At 38.7% G+C, this 14,031-nt stretch overlaps 1 protein-coding gene across 1 annotated transcript in view; it reads left to right on the top strand.

Moving 5' to 3' along the window:
- CENPI (centromere protein I) overlaps window positions 1–14,031 on the top strand; it is a 46,992-nt gene that overhangs the window by 19,198 nt on the left and 13,763 nt on the right. Inside the window, exons 11-17 of the mRNA XM_016195699.2 lie at window positions 94–214; window positions 2,711–2,802; window positions 4,231–4,348; window positions 4,434–4,498; window positions 9,458–9,552; window positions 12,397–12,532; window positions 13,436–13,560. Coding sequence (XP_016051185.2) covers window positions 94–214; window positions 2,711–2,802; window positions 4,231–4,348; window positions 4,434–4,498; window positions 9,458–9,552; window positions 12,397–12,532; window positions 13,436–13,560 — 752 coding nt within the window. The remainder of the gene's footprint in view (window positions 1–93; window positions 215–2,710; window positions 2,803–4,230; window positions 4,349–4,433; window positions 4,499–9,457; window positions 9,553–12,396; window positions 12,533–13,435; window positions 13,561–14,031) is intronic.

Below are 14,031 nucleotides of genomic sequence, written 5' to 3'. Positions count from 1 at the left end.
TCTTTTTGTTATATATTTCCTATCTGATTATTTACCTCTTGATCTGACCTACTTTTCACATGCTTAAGTTGACCAATTGCTCTGTCTTTGCAGCTGCCTTCTCAGATGGGCGCGGTGCTCAACAACTCTCTGCTACTTCACTATATTAACTGTGTCAGAGATGAATCACTCTTACTGAGGCTCTATCATTGGTTGAGTCAAACATTACAAGAAGGTAAAAATTAATGCTTAAAAGTTTGATGATTAAGGAAGGAAGAAGATAGTTTACAAATGGGTTTCTTTTATAGGGGTACCAGATTCTAGACAGGAGGAGCCTTTATTGTGCTATAGTTATTTCTTGGATCATAAGCCTATGCACAGCCTGAATGCTTCCATTGTTGTAATTTTTAGGGCAGTAAGAAAGGAGGTGTGTTGTTCAGGAAATACTGCTTGGTGGCCACCAAAACTAACTGGGTGACTCCACTTTGATGACCATCACAGTCTAAGGCCTCTTCATGTTTGTATGTCCAGAAACTTGCCGTTAAGCCCCCAGAACTTACAGATCAATGCTAACCAACCAGAGGAGACTGTTGTATAAGCCAGAATGTGACCTTGTTTCATACTAGAAGTGATTCTGGTGGCCAAAATGTTCATGTGTGCCAACTGGAGTATCTGCTCTCTGTTATGAGTATACATGGGAGCCAAATTAGTATTAGATTTCTTAGTTATAGAATTGAAGGAAAGGGCAGTGGGGGGTATTTTCATCCGGGACACAGTAAATCCTGATCATTTGATTCCTTCAAGGGAATCTGTTTCTCTAGAGAGGGTAAGTATTTTGTTTACCAGATTGTTTCTTTCCTGAATAAGCAACTCCTGATTCTTGAAGTGTTTAAAAGTCGGTTTTAGTTCGTTCCAGGTTAACTCTCCTTTTTCTACGTGGAATTGTTCTTTAGGTAGGATATGATACAGTTTATTAGATTTCCACTTACCAAAGTCCTGACATTCTTAGATTACCCCCAGCTCACCCTAATTGAAGTTTAGGGCAGTCATAAATTTATTTATTTAGTAAGTTATTTGAACAAGTGTTTTAATGTTTTGCATAATGCTTGGAACTATCATTGCTTAATAAATGTACAGTTTTCATGTAAAGAAAAAAAAAGTAATATTAAGAATTTTAGATGCCCTGGCCAGTTTGGGTCAGTAGTTAGAGTCAACCCACGGACTGACGGGTCCCGGGTTTGATTCCGGCCAAGGCCACATACCTTGGTTGCAGGCTCAATCCCTGGCCCTGGTTGGGGCTTGAGCGGGAGGCAACCAATCGATATTTCTCTCTCTTTTTCTCTCTCTCTCCCTTCCACTCTCTCTGAAAAGCAGTGTTAAAAATATCCTTGGGTGAAGGTTAAAAACAACCTCCCCCCCCCCCCCCCCAAAAAAAAGAGTTTTAGAATTTTACCCTTCCTGAAAGTGGCCAGAGGTGACCTCTGAAAATGGTTCCCTATTCACTTGACCCAGAAAACCCTACAAACATGCAAATCAAGAGGTTCAAATCTTCGTGTTCACTCTAAGAGCAGTGACTTGTGTAACTGCCCAGGCCACTGAGAGTATGCATATTCAAAAAGTGACCAAGTATCTGATGGATATCACTTTACAGAAGCGAAATGTGCCATTCCATCGTGACAATACTGGAGTTGGTAGGTGTGCCCAGGCCAAATAGTGGGGTTGGACCCAGGGTGGGTGGCCCAAAAAGAGTGCTGAATTTTTGCTGCACATGCTTAAAAATGCAGAGAGTAATGCTGAACTTGAGCATTTAGATGTAGGGTCTCTGGTCATGGAGCACATCCAGGTGAACAAAGCTCCGAAGATGCAGCACAGAACTTACAGAGCTCATGGGTGGATCAACCCACATGGGAGCTCTCCCTGCCCCACCAAGAGGATCCTACTGCAAACGAGCAGGTTGCTCCTAAACCAGACAAAGAGGTCGCACAGAAGGAAATGATATCCCAGAAGAAACTGAAGAAACAAAAACTTACGGCCCAAGAATAAATGGAGCATGAAATAAATACTATTAAAAGTAAAAGCAAAGCCTGACCAGGCGTGGCTCAGCAGTTGAGCGTCGACCTAGGATCCAGGCGATCGGGGTTCGATTCCCGGTCAGGGCACAGGCCCGGTTGTGGGCTCGATCCCCAGCAGGGGGCGTGCAGGAGGCAGCCGATCAATGACTCTCTTATCATTGATGTTTCTCTCTCTCCCTCTCCTTTCCTCTCTCTGAAATCAATAAAGATATATTTTTAAAAAAATACTATTAAAAAAAAAAAAGCAAAAGCAGAAAAAAGAGAATTTTTAAATTTTAAAAATATTTAAATAATTAATAACCAGTCATGGTTTTGAAAAATTCAAACAACAGAAAAATTAGGACGTTCATAAATTTAAATTCATACATTTACAGTGTCTTGGATCACCGTGTGACATAAAGCTAGTCACGTTCATTATATGTGAATTTTAGCAGTTTATTTTTTCATGATAGGCTTTCCTCCTGTATTAGTGAGGAACGTCTCACTGGCACCTCGACATACCTGTTGCAGTCTACAGTGTGACTTGGCTAGGGTGTATGAGACTGATCGCTTGTTTATATTTGTCATTTATTTGTTACTCCTAGAGTTATGGTAATTATGTTTTATGTAGTTTTCACTGCTGTGCAGCCTGATGCTTATGTTTGATATTTCTGCTCCAGAATGTATTTGGTACAAGGTGAATAATTATGAATCTGAAAAAGAATTTACCAACTTCCTGGACACCATCATCAAGGCAGAGTGCTTCCTACAAGTAAGATCCCACTTGTACGCACACTACCGCTTCCTTCTAAAATTTACTTGGTTGTCTGTTGAAACCCCTTTCTTTAGCGCTCAACATCTTTTGTAAACAATATTTGCTCAATTCAAAAAAGAGCCAAGTTGAACTGATGTTTTTCTTTGTATTGGATTTGAAGAAAATTATTTGTTTAATTATACGAATAAGAGAGATAGAGCAAACTGAAGATGTAATTGGATGCGTTCAATTAATTGAATTAGCTGGTAAGATAAATCCCATAGGGTCACCACTTGTGTTCTTATAATCAACAAACATTTTGTAAATATTGAATATGTTCCAGCCAGTTAATACTTTGGCCTGGATCACCCTGAGTTGTACTTTAGCTGATTACCTGTAGTGTGGAACTTCCAGCATCTATTTCTCTACACATCATGTGCTCCCAGTAGGTTGGAGCCATGTCTAAATTTTCTTCATGTACCAGGTGTTCAGCTTGGTACCTGATACAAAAGAGATGCTCAATAAATGTTTGCTGGATGAATCATAAGGATTTGGCGTGAAGCCATGGAATTGGAAATTAGGTATGGATGATGCTGATGAGGGTAAAGGGGTAAATTTAAGTTGACTTTTTAGGTTTCCTGCTTGAGAGGATGCTGATGTCATTCAGTGAGAAAGGGAGTATAGGAGGAGCAGACTTGGAAGGAAAGATAAATTTGATTTAAAAGATGCCTGCGGGACATCTAAGAGGTCATAAATACTAGACAGTTAAATGAGTATTCTAGAGCATAGGAATGAGAATTGGGCTAGAGACGTAGATTAGGACTCCTCATGATGTAGGCGGTCGTTTCAGCTACGTTATGGATGAGATTGTCCAGAGAATTCATGTTATCAAAAGAAGGTTGATATCTTGCTTAGATTGGGTAGGGAGTAAAGGTGCACACCATTATTTAAGGCTCAAGGTGACCAAGGGAAAGAGGAAAGCCTTGGGTCCTCACTTTGGTGGAAATGTAAACAGCCTAGACACTCAGGCCTCTCCAGATGGAGCTGCCTAGAGTTTGGATTTGCTCTGTGGTCTCTAATGAAATTCCAGCCTTATTGCATAGTATTGTATACATTTTGTTGACTATTCAAATGACTGTCGGCACTCCAAAATAATAGTTTTATTTATCTCTGAAAATATTCTGTAACTTGACATTTACCTTCTTTCCAATTGATGAAGTTTATGGTATCTGAAAACTACGCTGATAAAGATGGTAGTATAGCCAAATATTAATCATCTGATCCTTTTTATGGGGAAGTCTGGCACCTAACCCAAGGCTTTAATTATATTGATGACAAAATTAGTGTAAGAGTAAAACAACTATATCACAGAATAAACTGTTTCTTTAGAGAGCAGTTAAGACTGGAGAGCTCCATAAAAGGTTTTATTACCGATTTGTGTTGCAGGAGGGGTTTCATTCCTGCGAAGCATTCCTGTATAAGAGTCTTCCTCTCTGGGATGGCTTCTCCTGTCGATCGCAGTTCCTTCAACTTGTGAGCTGGTTTCCTTTTAGTAGCTTCTCTGGTACGTACCATGAATATTTGGAGTAATAGGTAATTCAGTGTAATATTAATTAAAAGGATTCTGAATATTTTTTTTTTATTCCTAGAGGTGAAACCATTTATTTTTGACCATCTGGCACAGCTCTTCTTTACATCAACCATTTATTTCAAGGTAAAAAAAAAATATCTTGCTTAGGTTGGGTAGGGAGTATTGCTTTAAGGCCCGTGGTATGATTCCAAAGGCACGTCATGGCAGTGGTTTTCTATGGGTTTTTTTAACAGGATTCTGTTGGACCTGGGCTTGAGGGACTACATCACTGAAATGAAAGTTAATGCAGTTTTCCCTTCTTAAGGTTTTCGTTGCATACCGTTTTCTTAAAGTGTTTCGTCTCGTGGCAGGTGACAAAGTGAATGGACAAGTTGTAAATGAGTATTAATAAAAATGAACTGGGGGGTACTTAAGCATGTTCAGTTTGATTGCTACAGTTGATACTTTTGTAGATATACGTCTTCATTTCACCATCACTTATTGAGTACCTACCATGTGCTAGACGCCCTTTTGGACACTCGGAATACAGTAATAACCAAAAGCAAACAAAACTCCCTGCAACGCTCATACCGTGCATTTATAATATAGTCGTTTTCTGGTAATAAAATTGTTCCAACCTTACGTGATAAATTGTGTTCCTGTTTTGGGGTGTTCTCTGAAAGGGCCACTGTGGCTTTTAGGAGTTCTCCCTCTGAGTCTGAGAGCCACTCATAGAATGGTTGTTCCACATCCAAAAGAGCAACAATATAAGCAATACTTCTTTTATAATGTCCCTTCACCTGAAATCACCTACAGTTGGCCGCATTTACAGGAAAAATATGCTGTCCTGGAGTTTGTCACAATCAAATGGCATTTTATTAATTACCTGTCACTTTAACTTGTATTTAAAGTTTATTTATATTATTTGTAATTCACTACTAGGCCAATATCATTTGTATGACAGTACACACCACTTCTCCCAGCTAATATATTTTCAGAAACTTCATTTTACAGCTTTTTGTGATTCTCTTCTGATCTTCTAATTGGGTTTTCCTTTATTTCTTCTCTTATTCCACTAACCCTAGAGAGCTACTTATCTATAAATATTAGGTTGAACCATATGAAATGGCCATTTTTGTAGATCAGGGATGATTGACAGTTGGCAATTTCATATGGCCTAGCCTAATAAGTAAATATACATTTACACACACACACACACATTTATATACATATATATGTGTATATATATATATATATGTATATATATTTATATTTAAGAGTAGGAGGTGAGGAGAGGAAGGGATGGAGAAAAGGAAATAGACAGTGGGCCAAGGACAAAACTCGGGAACACTCATTATTGACTTCTCAGCTAAAAGGAGAGTCTATGAAGGAACCTTTTAAGAAGTATTACAATGTAATGTTATTAACCAATGTTATTCAAATAAATTTAATTTTTAAAAAGAATGAAAAGAAGCAGGAAAACAATAGTGCCAAGTAAATAGTCAATACAGGATATCAAGGAGTGAAGTAATAATATTGCCATTATCCCAGGAAGGTCCAGAAAGATAAAGAAAAAAACAACACCCTTTTATTTGGAATTGATAATACAGAGATTTTAGCTACCTTTGGGAATAGTTTCATTGGAGAGTGGTAGAAGCCAGACTGTGGAAATTGAGGAGTCACTGAGAAGCGCAGATAAGCCAGTGAGTACAGACTGTGTTTCACAAAGTTTAGCTAAAAGGAAGAGGTAGAGAGACAGCTATAGTGGGACTTTGAATCAAGGGAAGATTGTGGATTTTGCTTTTTGTTTTTGTCTCCAGAATGAGAGAAACCTGATCGTGTTTATGGTTAGAATAAGAGGAGCCAGTTAAGAAAAGGGAGAGGTTGGAAATAGAGGAAGGATGGGGCAAAATTGATGGTGCAGGGTTTCAGAAGAAACATGAAGGTATTGGTTTAAGACTACAGAGAGGGATTTGCTTCAGTGGATGTTGAGGGGTTGGCAGTAACATTTATTCTCTTAGACTGGGGACAAGGGCGTGTAGATAGATGGAGGTATATATTTATACAGTTGGAAGAAGGGGCAAGAAATTGAAATACTTTGTGCCTAAAAATGTTAAATTTCTCAAAATAAGTGTATTGTAGTCCTGGCCGGTGTGGTCAGTGGTTAGAGCATCGGCCTGCACACCGGAGGGTCATGGGTTCAATTTCTGGTCTGATCCCTGCCCCCGGTCGGGGCACATGTGGGAGGCAACCAATCGATGTGCCTCTGTCACATTGATGTTTCTCTCTCTCTCCCTCTCCCCCTCCCTCCACTCTCTCTAAAGTCAATGGGGAAAAAAATATATATAACCTTACTCCTCAAGTGAGGATTAAAATAATAATAATAAAAGAAGTGCATTGTAGCGGATAAAAATGAATACGGGGGTTCAGGAGGATATTATGTGCCTAGAACAGCTGCTGAGAAAAATAGGAGACAGCTGATCGAAGACAAGTAAAAGGATTATTGAGCTTCATTTAGGGCCCAGATGAAGTTGGAGACCATCAATTTGGGGTGGTGCCAATCTGTATGGTTGTGTGTTTTTCTTTAGCTCAGATGTAGTAGCAAAGGGAGTTATGGGGTTGAGTCAGTTAGGATTTTGCTGGTAGAATGGAGTTCAAGGGAGTTGTGAATGATCGACAGTGCGGTCTACTCTAGATAGGTAGGTGAGGCCGAGAGAAGGCTACAAAGACTGAAAAGTGACATGGACACAGACAGTGTGGAGAAGACCTGGCTGGGGGAGGGGGGGTTGATGCTGGTTGGAGGGGATCAATGGGGGACCAAAGGGCACATCTTTAATACCTTCCACAATTAAAAAGGAAGAATCAAGGGATTAAATGTCCCTGAAGTTAAAGGGCAAGAATAACTAGTTGGAGTTGAGGGTGTGAGAAAGCTGGAAAAATAGGAGGTCTTAACAAAGAAACAATAATAGTAGATTTTGGTGGTGGTTCAATTCAGGTTCTGATAAAGTTTAGTGTGTGGCTATGCCTGTAGAGTAAAGGTGAAGGTTATTTGGGTTGGGGTCAAGGAACTGTGAGGTTGAAGTATTGGGTTGGTCGTCTTCATGGACACTGACATACTGAGGTGTTGATGGCAGGATTTAAGGCAGAGCGTGCTAAGGTTCTCAATGAATGTAGATGAGTTTCCAGGAGGTAGATAGCAGAGATATGGAAAGAGAAAAAGTAAAAAGGTAGTGTACATCAAGAGAAAGGGTTTTTCATATAAGGAAGGTGGAGTAATAGTGTGGAAATAGCACTGAATATGGATAGCTTTTGTGTTGTGTCAAAAAAACCAAAGGGTAGTCAAATTCATGAGAAAAACTGACTATAACAAAGTGCTATCTAAAATAGGGTCTTTGGTCTTAGCCTAATAAATCCAGCTAATGTCACTGCTAATGAGGTGCTGTAGCTCACAAAATATTTGTAAACATTTCTAAAACAAGCCAGTTTTTCTCCCCCTGTGGCACCTAATTAAATAAAAGGTCCATTTGATTTCTTTATATCTTTTTAAAGTTTACTCCCTTCCTAAAGGGAGATTTATTTCTGATTTTATATTACCTTCTAAAAGAGGGGCTTACACTCTGTTCCAATATTAGCAGTGAGGAGCTGGGGCAGTGCTTACCTCCAGGTGTTGAAGTGGGATATGGAAATGTATTTAGAGGAAACAGTGCCCTGGCTGGATGCAGAGAGAGAGCCAGGATGTGATGACAGTGGGAAGACAGAGAAAGCATACTTTGAAGAACATGAGGTGTAGGTTCAGATTACCATGGAATAGGGGTTCTGGAAACTGCAGTTGAAAGATTTGGGAAGGATGGGATCAGTGAAAGGGGGAAACAAGTGCAGAGAAATGTAGAGTATAAGAAAGGATAGGTGACCAAAGGGGCTTTCATTCACACCTGAAAGGGAGGTGTCAGTTTCTTTTTGAAAGGTCCAAACCTGTAGTGAATTTTTATAAGAGTTTATTTGAGCCAAACTGATGACATGCCAGGGAGCAGGATCTCAAATGCAGTTTCTTTTATGCATTTGGAATTAAGGAGGGAATTTAAGGAAGATTGCTTGAGGGTTGGAGAAAGGAAGACAGGGATTGGATCACTGGATAGTTAACAAGATTATGTGCTCCCTTGAGTGTGGTCTCGAAAAGAGGATTACTTCTGGCATTTCAAAGGTATGTTAACCTAGATGCACAGGAACAATGCACAGTACTTGCTTAAAAACTTTTTACTAATGAAGTGGTAGGCCTGGATCTGACTACCCATCATCACCTGCCCAGTTAGGAATTTATGATCAGATCACCCTGTGAGGTTACTTTTGGTCACTGAACTTACACACCCCCCTTTTTTGTCCACATTCTAAAAAATATTAATTGAACTGTTTCTTTGAAGTGGCAGTGAGCACCCTACCATTAGAGATGCTCAGATAGTATCTGGGCCATGATTTATTAAGGATGTTTAAGAACGATTTCCTGTATTAGTTTTTGGGGCGGTATGGATTGCTTTCAAATTTATAGATATTATGATTTGTCCTCATAGATGCCCTAAGCACACTTCTGTCAAAACTATTTTTGTATGTCAGTGAGGCCCTGGAAAATCAAGGCAAGGCCTGAGAAAAGCAAGACTAGAATTGTTTGTTTTCCACCGTCACAGAAGACAAGATACATTTTATCCCCATCAACAAGGGAGTAAATTGTAGGTGTAGACACAAGGTGAAGAGAGTGGGAAACTTTAAAGGATCTCTGAGGAGAGACAAGAGGGTTGGGTGATGCTGTATTTGATGATGTAATACATGTTATAAATGAATGTAATTCAGAGCAACAAGAGTCTGTCCCTGGGCTGATAAGCTGAGGTCCGTCCAGTAGAGAAAATGGCAAACAAAACAAACTTGTACCTGTACTCATCTGTCTCCTGGAAAGTGATCCGGTTGGAGCAGCAGCTATTCCGCTCTGAATTGGATGCGGTCGTCTCCATGGTCCCTGCCAGTTCTAAGTCTCTGGTTTAGATCGTTAGTTCTCAACAATATGGTATGTCTGAATGATTTTACTAATGATCTTTTTTTGTTTCGCCCCCTCAGTGTAGTGTTCTTGAGAACCTGAAAGAGCTACTGCAGAATTGGCTGTTGTGGCTTTCTACAGACATCCACATGAAAACTGTGACGGAAAGTTCTCTGTGAGTTATCTTACAACCCTCCACAAGAGGTGGATCTGTATCAAAATGTTTGCATCTGGAGTTTAATAGTGTGGCATGGGACCTAATTGCGTTATGTAAATGCTTAGTCATACTTTTCTGAAAGATTTTTTGGTTATGTTTCTCTGATGTGTTTTGGTTATATACATGAATTTCCATTATGTTGATTATTGGTAACAGTGTGTGCTTTACCCTCAAAGTGAAAGTAAAAGACTGAATTTCAAGGAATTGTGTATTTAGGTTGTTTTGACTCTACCTAAAATCTTTGGCTTCTCCTCTATTCTCTTATCAGCCACATTATTTTTAACATTGTTTTAAAAACTTTGTGTTAGAGGAAATTACAAACATAATCAAAAGTAGAAAAAAATAGCACGATGCTACCCCCATGTGCACATCACCCAGCTTCAATAGTTAATCAACACATGGTTAACTTTTCTTCACCTGTAACATCTTTCACTTTCCCCCTCCTCCATATTAGATTTTTTAAAGCAAAACCCAGACAGCATTTCAACTGTTGAAAAATGATAATACTATAACACATAAAAAATTAATAGTTCTTAATATCTTCAAATATCTAATCAGTCTTCATCAATTCCCTGCGTTATTAGTCACATTCTTTACCAGATAAGGGTCCCTTAGCTTCAGTTGCAAATAGCTGGTGGTTAGCTTGGTTAAAAGATTAGCCCAGCCTGGCCGGCGTGGCTCAGCGGTTGAGCATCGACCTAGGATCCAGGCGATCGGGGTTCGATTCCCGGGCAGGGCACAGGCCCGTGTTGCGGGCTCGATCCCCAGCAGGGGCTGTGCAGGAGGCAGCCGATCAATGACTCTCATCATTGATGTTTCTATCTCTCTCTCTCTCCCTCTCTTTTCTTCTCTCTGAGATCAATAAAGATATATTTTAAATAAATAAATAAATAAATAAATAAATAATTAGCCCAAACCTATTTTTCTATATGTTCTTCCTATAGTGATCTCCCACTTTGACAGGAGAATAGAGAAAAGAAGCTTCTTGGGAGTAGCTTGGGAAATTGTTTTTAATTCTTCATATTCATTACTTCAATGCTTCCATATATCATGCATCACTTTCAGAAGGAAATAGAGCATTTGTGGGTAGTAAAGCTGTGCTTCTCAAAGTGTGGTCTCTGGACCAGCACCATCAGAGTCACTTGGGAACTTGTTAGAGATTCAAATTCTCGGGCCTTACCCGTGACCTACTGAAGGAAACTCTGGAAGTGGGGCCCACTAACCTGTGTGTTAACAAACGCTTCCATAATTTTGGTGCAAGCTAAAGTTTGAAAACCACTATCATGAAGAAATTTTGTTTAAATACTTAACCTCTTCGAACATCTCAATTCTATTAAGAACAGTATGTTCGCATCTATAATCTTCATCCAAATTACAAGGTAAGTCTTAGATATCCTGGTATAAGTGCTTTACAATTTCTGTATTTTCTTTCCAAAAATCCTAGGATGCTTTTTAATTTAGTGTCATACATTTTGGGAGGGCATTTAAAAAGGACCTTTGCTTTCCAAAATCCTTAAATAAGTGGACATAAATGTAAATAACTTTGTTATAATACTGCTTGTCATTATATAATATAGCTCTTATAAGTTTTCAGTAATTCCTGCTATTTTGGGGATATGGGTATAATGCCACGTCTCTATCATATGACCATATACCATATGACTGTCAAAGAGGGAATATACTGTAGTCGTGAATCACAAGGAACAAAGGTAGGAAACCATTCTCAGCAGTGGTTCTCCAAGGAGGCAGTTTTGTTTGTCACAGTGACTGGGAAGAAGGTATTCCCGTCATTAGTATGTAGGAACCAGGGATGTTACACATGCTGCAGTGGGTGGGGAGTAGGATGTGATCCTGAACATCAAATTGTTTCATCCGGAATGCCAGCAGTCCTGTGGAAACACACTTCAAAGGACGCTTTTCTAAGCAATCCCCAGTGTTCAAATTATTTCAGCCACGTTTACCAAGTGCTGCCAAAAATCAGAGTGAAATTATAGTTTTGCAAATGGCTGGCTGACTATATGGATGCCCGCCTATTCGAATGGTCTCCTAAGCTTTCCTTGCTCTCTCTGGAACTATTATGGTGGTGAGAAATGGCAGAGTCATCATCTCTCAAGCTCTAAGACTATATACTATCCCTTTTTCCATGTGCATAACCATTGTTGGCTACTTAGATCGGGGGGGTGAAGCTATGAAATCACATTTCTAGGTGTTTTCCTAATCCACTCAACTGTAGATTGAAGGATAGGGGTGAGTAGATGGATGATTTGAACCAATTTTACCCATGATTTAAAGAATATAAAATATACAAAAATGTTTTTTACTAAAAGTGAAAAATGCCAAAAATTTTACTAATTCCATATTAGGAAGGAATCGGATTCCAGTTAAATTCAAGTGAAAACATTCTTAACAGCATTTTAGCAATTCAGGCGAAACTGGGTTTTGATTTGTGTGCTTCGAAACTAATTTGCTGACTGCTATGGTCTCTGGATAATAGATATTAACTACTTTGGATATTATCTAATATTATCTAAAGTCTGTCTGGAGCTTAATCCTTTATTTCTCCAGTATTTGCTAGTAGAGTGGTTGCTGAGGATGTTCTATGAATTGATCTTAATGGTCCCCTAGAGGGCTGTGTAGTTTTATGATTAATCACTGTGGTTTAAAAAAAGTGAATTATACATTGAACACTCATCATTTTCTGAAATACCTAACAACTTTTTGCTGTATATTATTCATCTTTAGCTTGGAATTTGTGAGGAATTTTGCTAATATGAATCTGATTGTCATGTTTTCTTATCACAGAGAGACAACTTTCAGTGGATCCATGCAGTCTGTGTTTGAACTAATTCACTATGTAGGATGGCTGTCCACTAATGCATTGCGCTTGGAAAACAACAGTACTTTCTTGCTGCACTTTGTTTTGGATTTCTATGAGAAGGTGAGACACATCCCATTTACCCTATTTAGATTTTTGTGATGGCTTTCTGCTTTACTCATCTGTTATTTCAATTTTATTTACAGTCATTAAGTTGGGCTATGACCTTATTAGCATAGTTAAATAAGCTACATATTTTAAAGTTAATGATGGTATTCTCACCGAATAACTGACTTTCATAAAACAAAGTGGAAAAACAAATGCTTATTTTGAAAATTCCAGGTACCACTTTACTAGATATTGTCCTGAATAGTGGGGCCTTAGACAGACGTCTGTCTCTAGCATCACTTTTTGTTCATCCTTTATACGTCCCCAAACCCTGACAGAAATCGAAAGCACCTTCTTGTTTCTTCAGCTCTTTGCTCCCACCTTTGAACTGCGTTATTTCCCCCAGCACCTATGATTCTCTTGGTCTTGTGTTGTTTTATAGTATTTGTCCTGGACAGAACTACTATCCAGGAAGTAGTCACTAATCTGTTTTCCTGGCTTCCTCCCTTCCCCAATACCTAGTTGTCTTATATTAAATTTGCTTAGAAGCATGCTCCTTTGTTTTCCAGGTTCACCACTAGCTATAGGATAAATCGGTGTTTATGGAACTCAAGGAGAAAAAAACACTCCCTTTCTCCCCAACTCTAAGATCTGTCCCCAGAAAAAAAATATTTTAATGATCTTCTAATAATGATCCTGTGTGATAATGTCAGTGTTTGGTGAGGTACATTTTTAAGCAGTCTTTGGCTTCCTGTTCTGTTGATGGATCAGGCACTCCCCAACTCGGTGCTATATTATTATTTACTCTTTTCTTTTTTTTATTTTTTTATTTGCTCTTTTCTGATGATTCTTTGGGTGAACTCAGTTGAGGAGATCTGGCTAATAATCTATATACTGATGTTGTATTCTCTCCAAAAGGTGTGTGACATATATATAAATTATAACCTTCCATTAGTGGTGTTGTTTCCTCCTGGGATCTTCTATCTCGCACTCCTCAGTCTGGATTCCAGTATCCTGAACCGGCTCTGTTACATCATGCACAGGTACAAAGCCTTTTTACCGTTTTATGAATTGGTACATTGTAATTTTATCTTCATTTTTCAAGTATACAATAAGTTATAGTTTATAAATACACCACAATAAAATTATTGTCTATTTTCTGCCAGAGCCCATGAAATAGGAAACATGGCTTTCTTTTGGGAATGACCTTCCAGTATGAGGCTATTTTAACTGTGTGTTTTTTTAAATGTCACTGGGGGATATAGATTTTTTAAAAATTATAGTTACGGATCTTTTTTGCAGTGGTACTTCTGCACTCAGCATTGTTAATTTTCATTACTGTGGCTTAAAGAAAAATTAGTCATTTGCTGACAACTGGTTTAGGTCTACATAGCTTTTTTGGTAAAAAAGAACATTTTCTGGGAGACTAGGGGATCCCTTGCCAGGTATATGAAACTGTTAAGTATTATTTCTGACCCCTCTAATTCTTTCACTTATAGACTGAAATTACTCTT

Source organism: Miniopterus natalensis, chromosome X (genome assembly GCF_054644295.1).
Source record: "Miniopterus natalensis isolate mMinNat1 chromosome X, mMinNat1.hap1, whole genome shotgun sequence".
In the NCBI taxonomy this organism is placed as follows: Eukaryota; Metazoa; Chordata; class Mammalia; order Chiroptera; family Miniopteridae; genus Miniopterus; species Miniopterus natalensis.
This window is presented reverse-complemented; position numbering and strand designations above follow the sequence as displayed.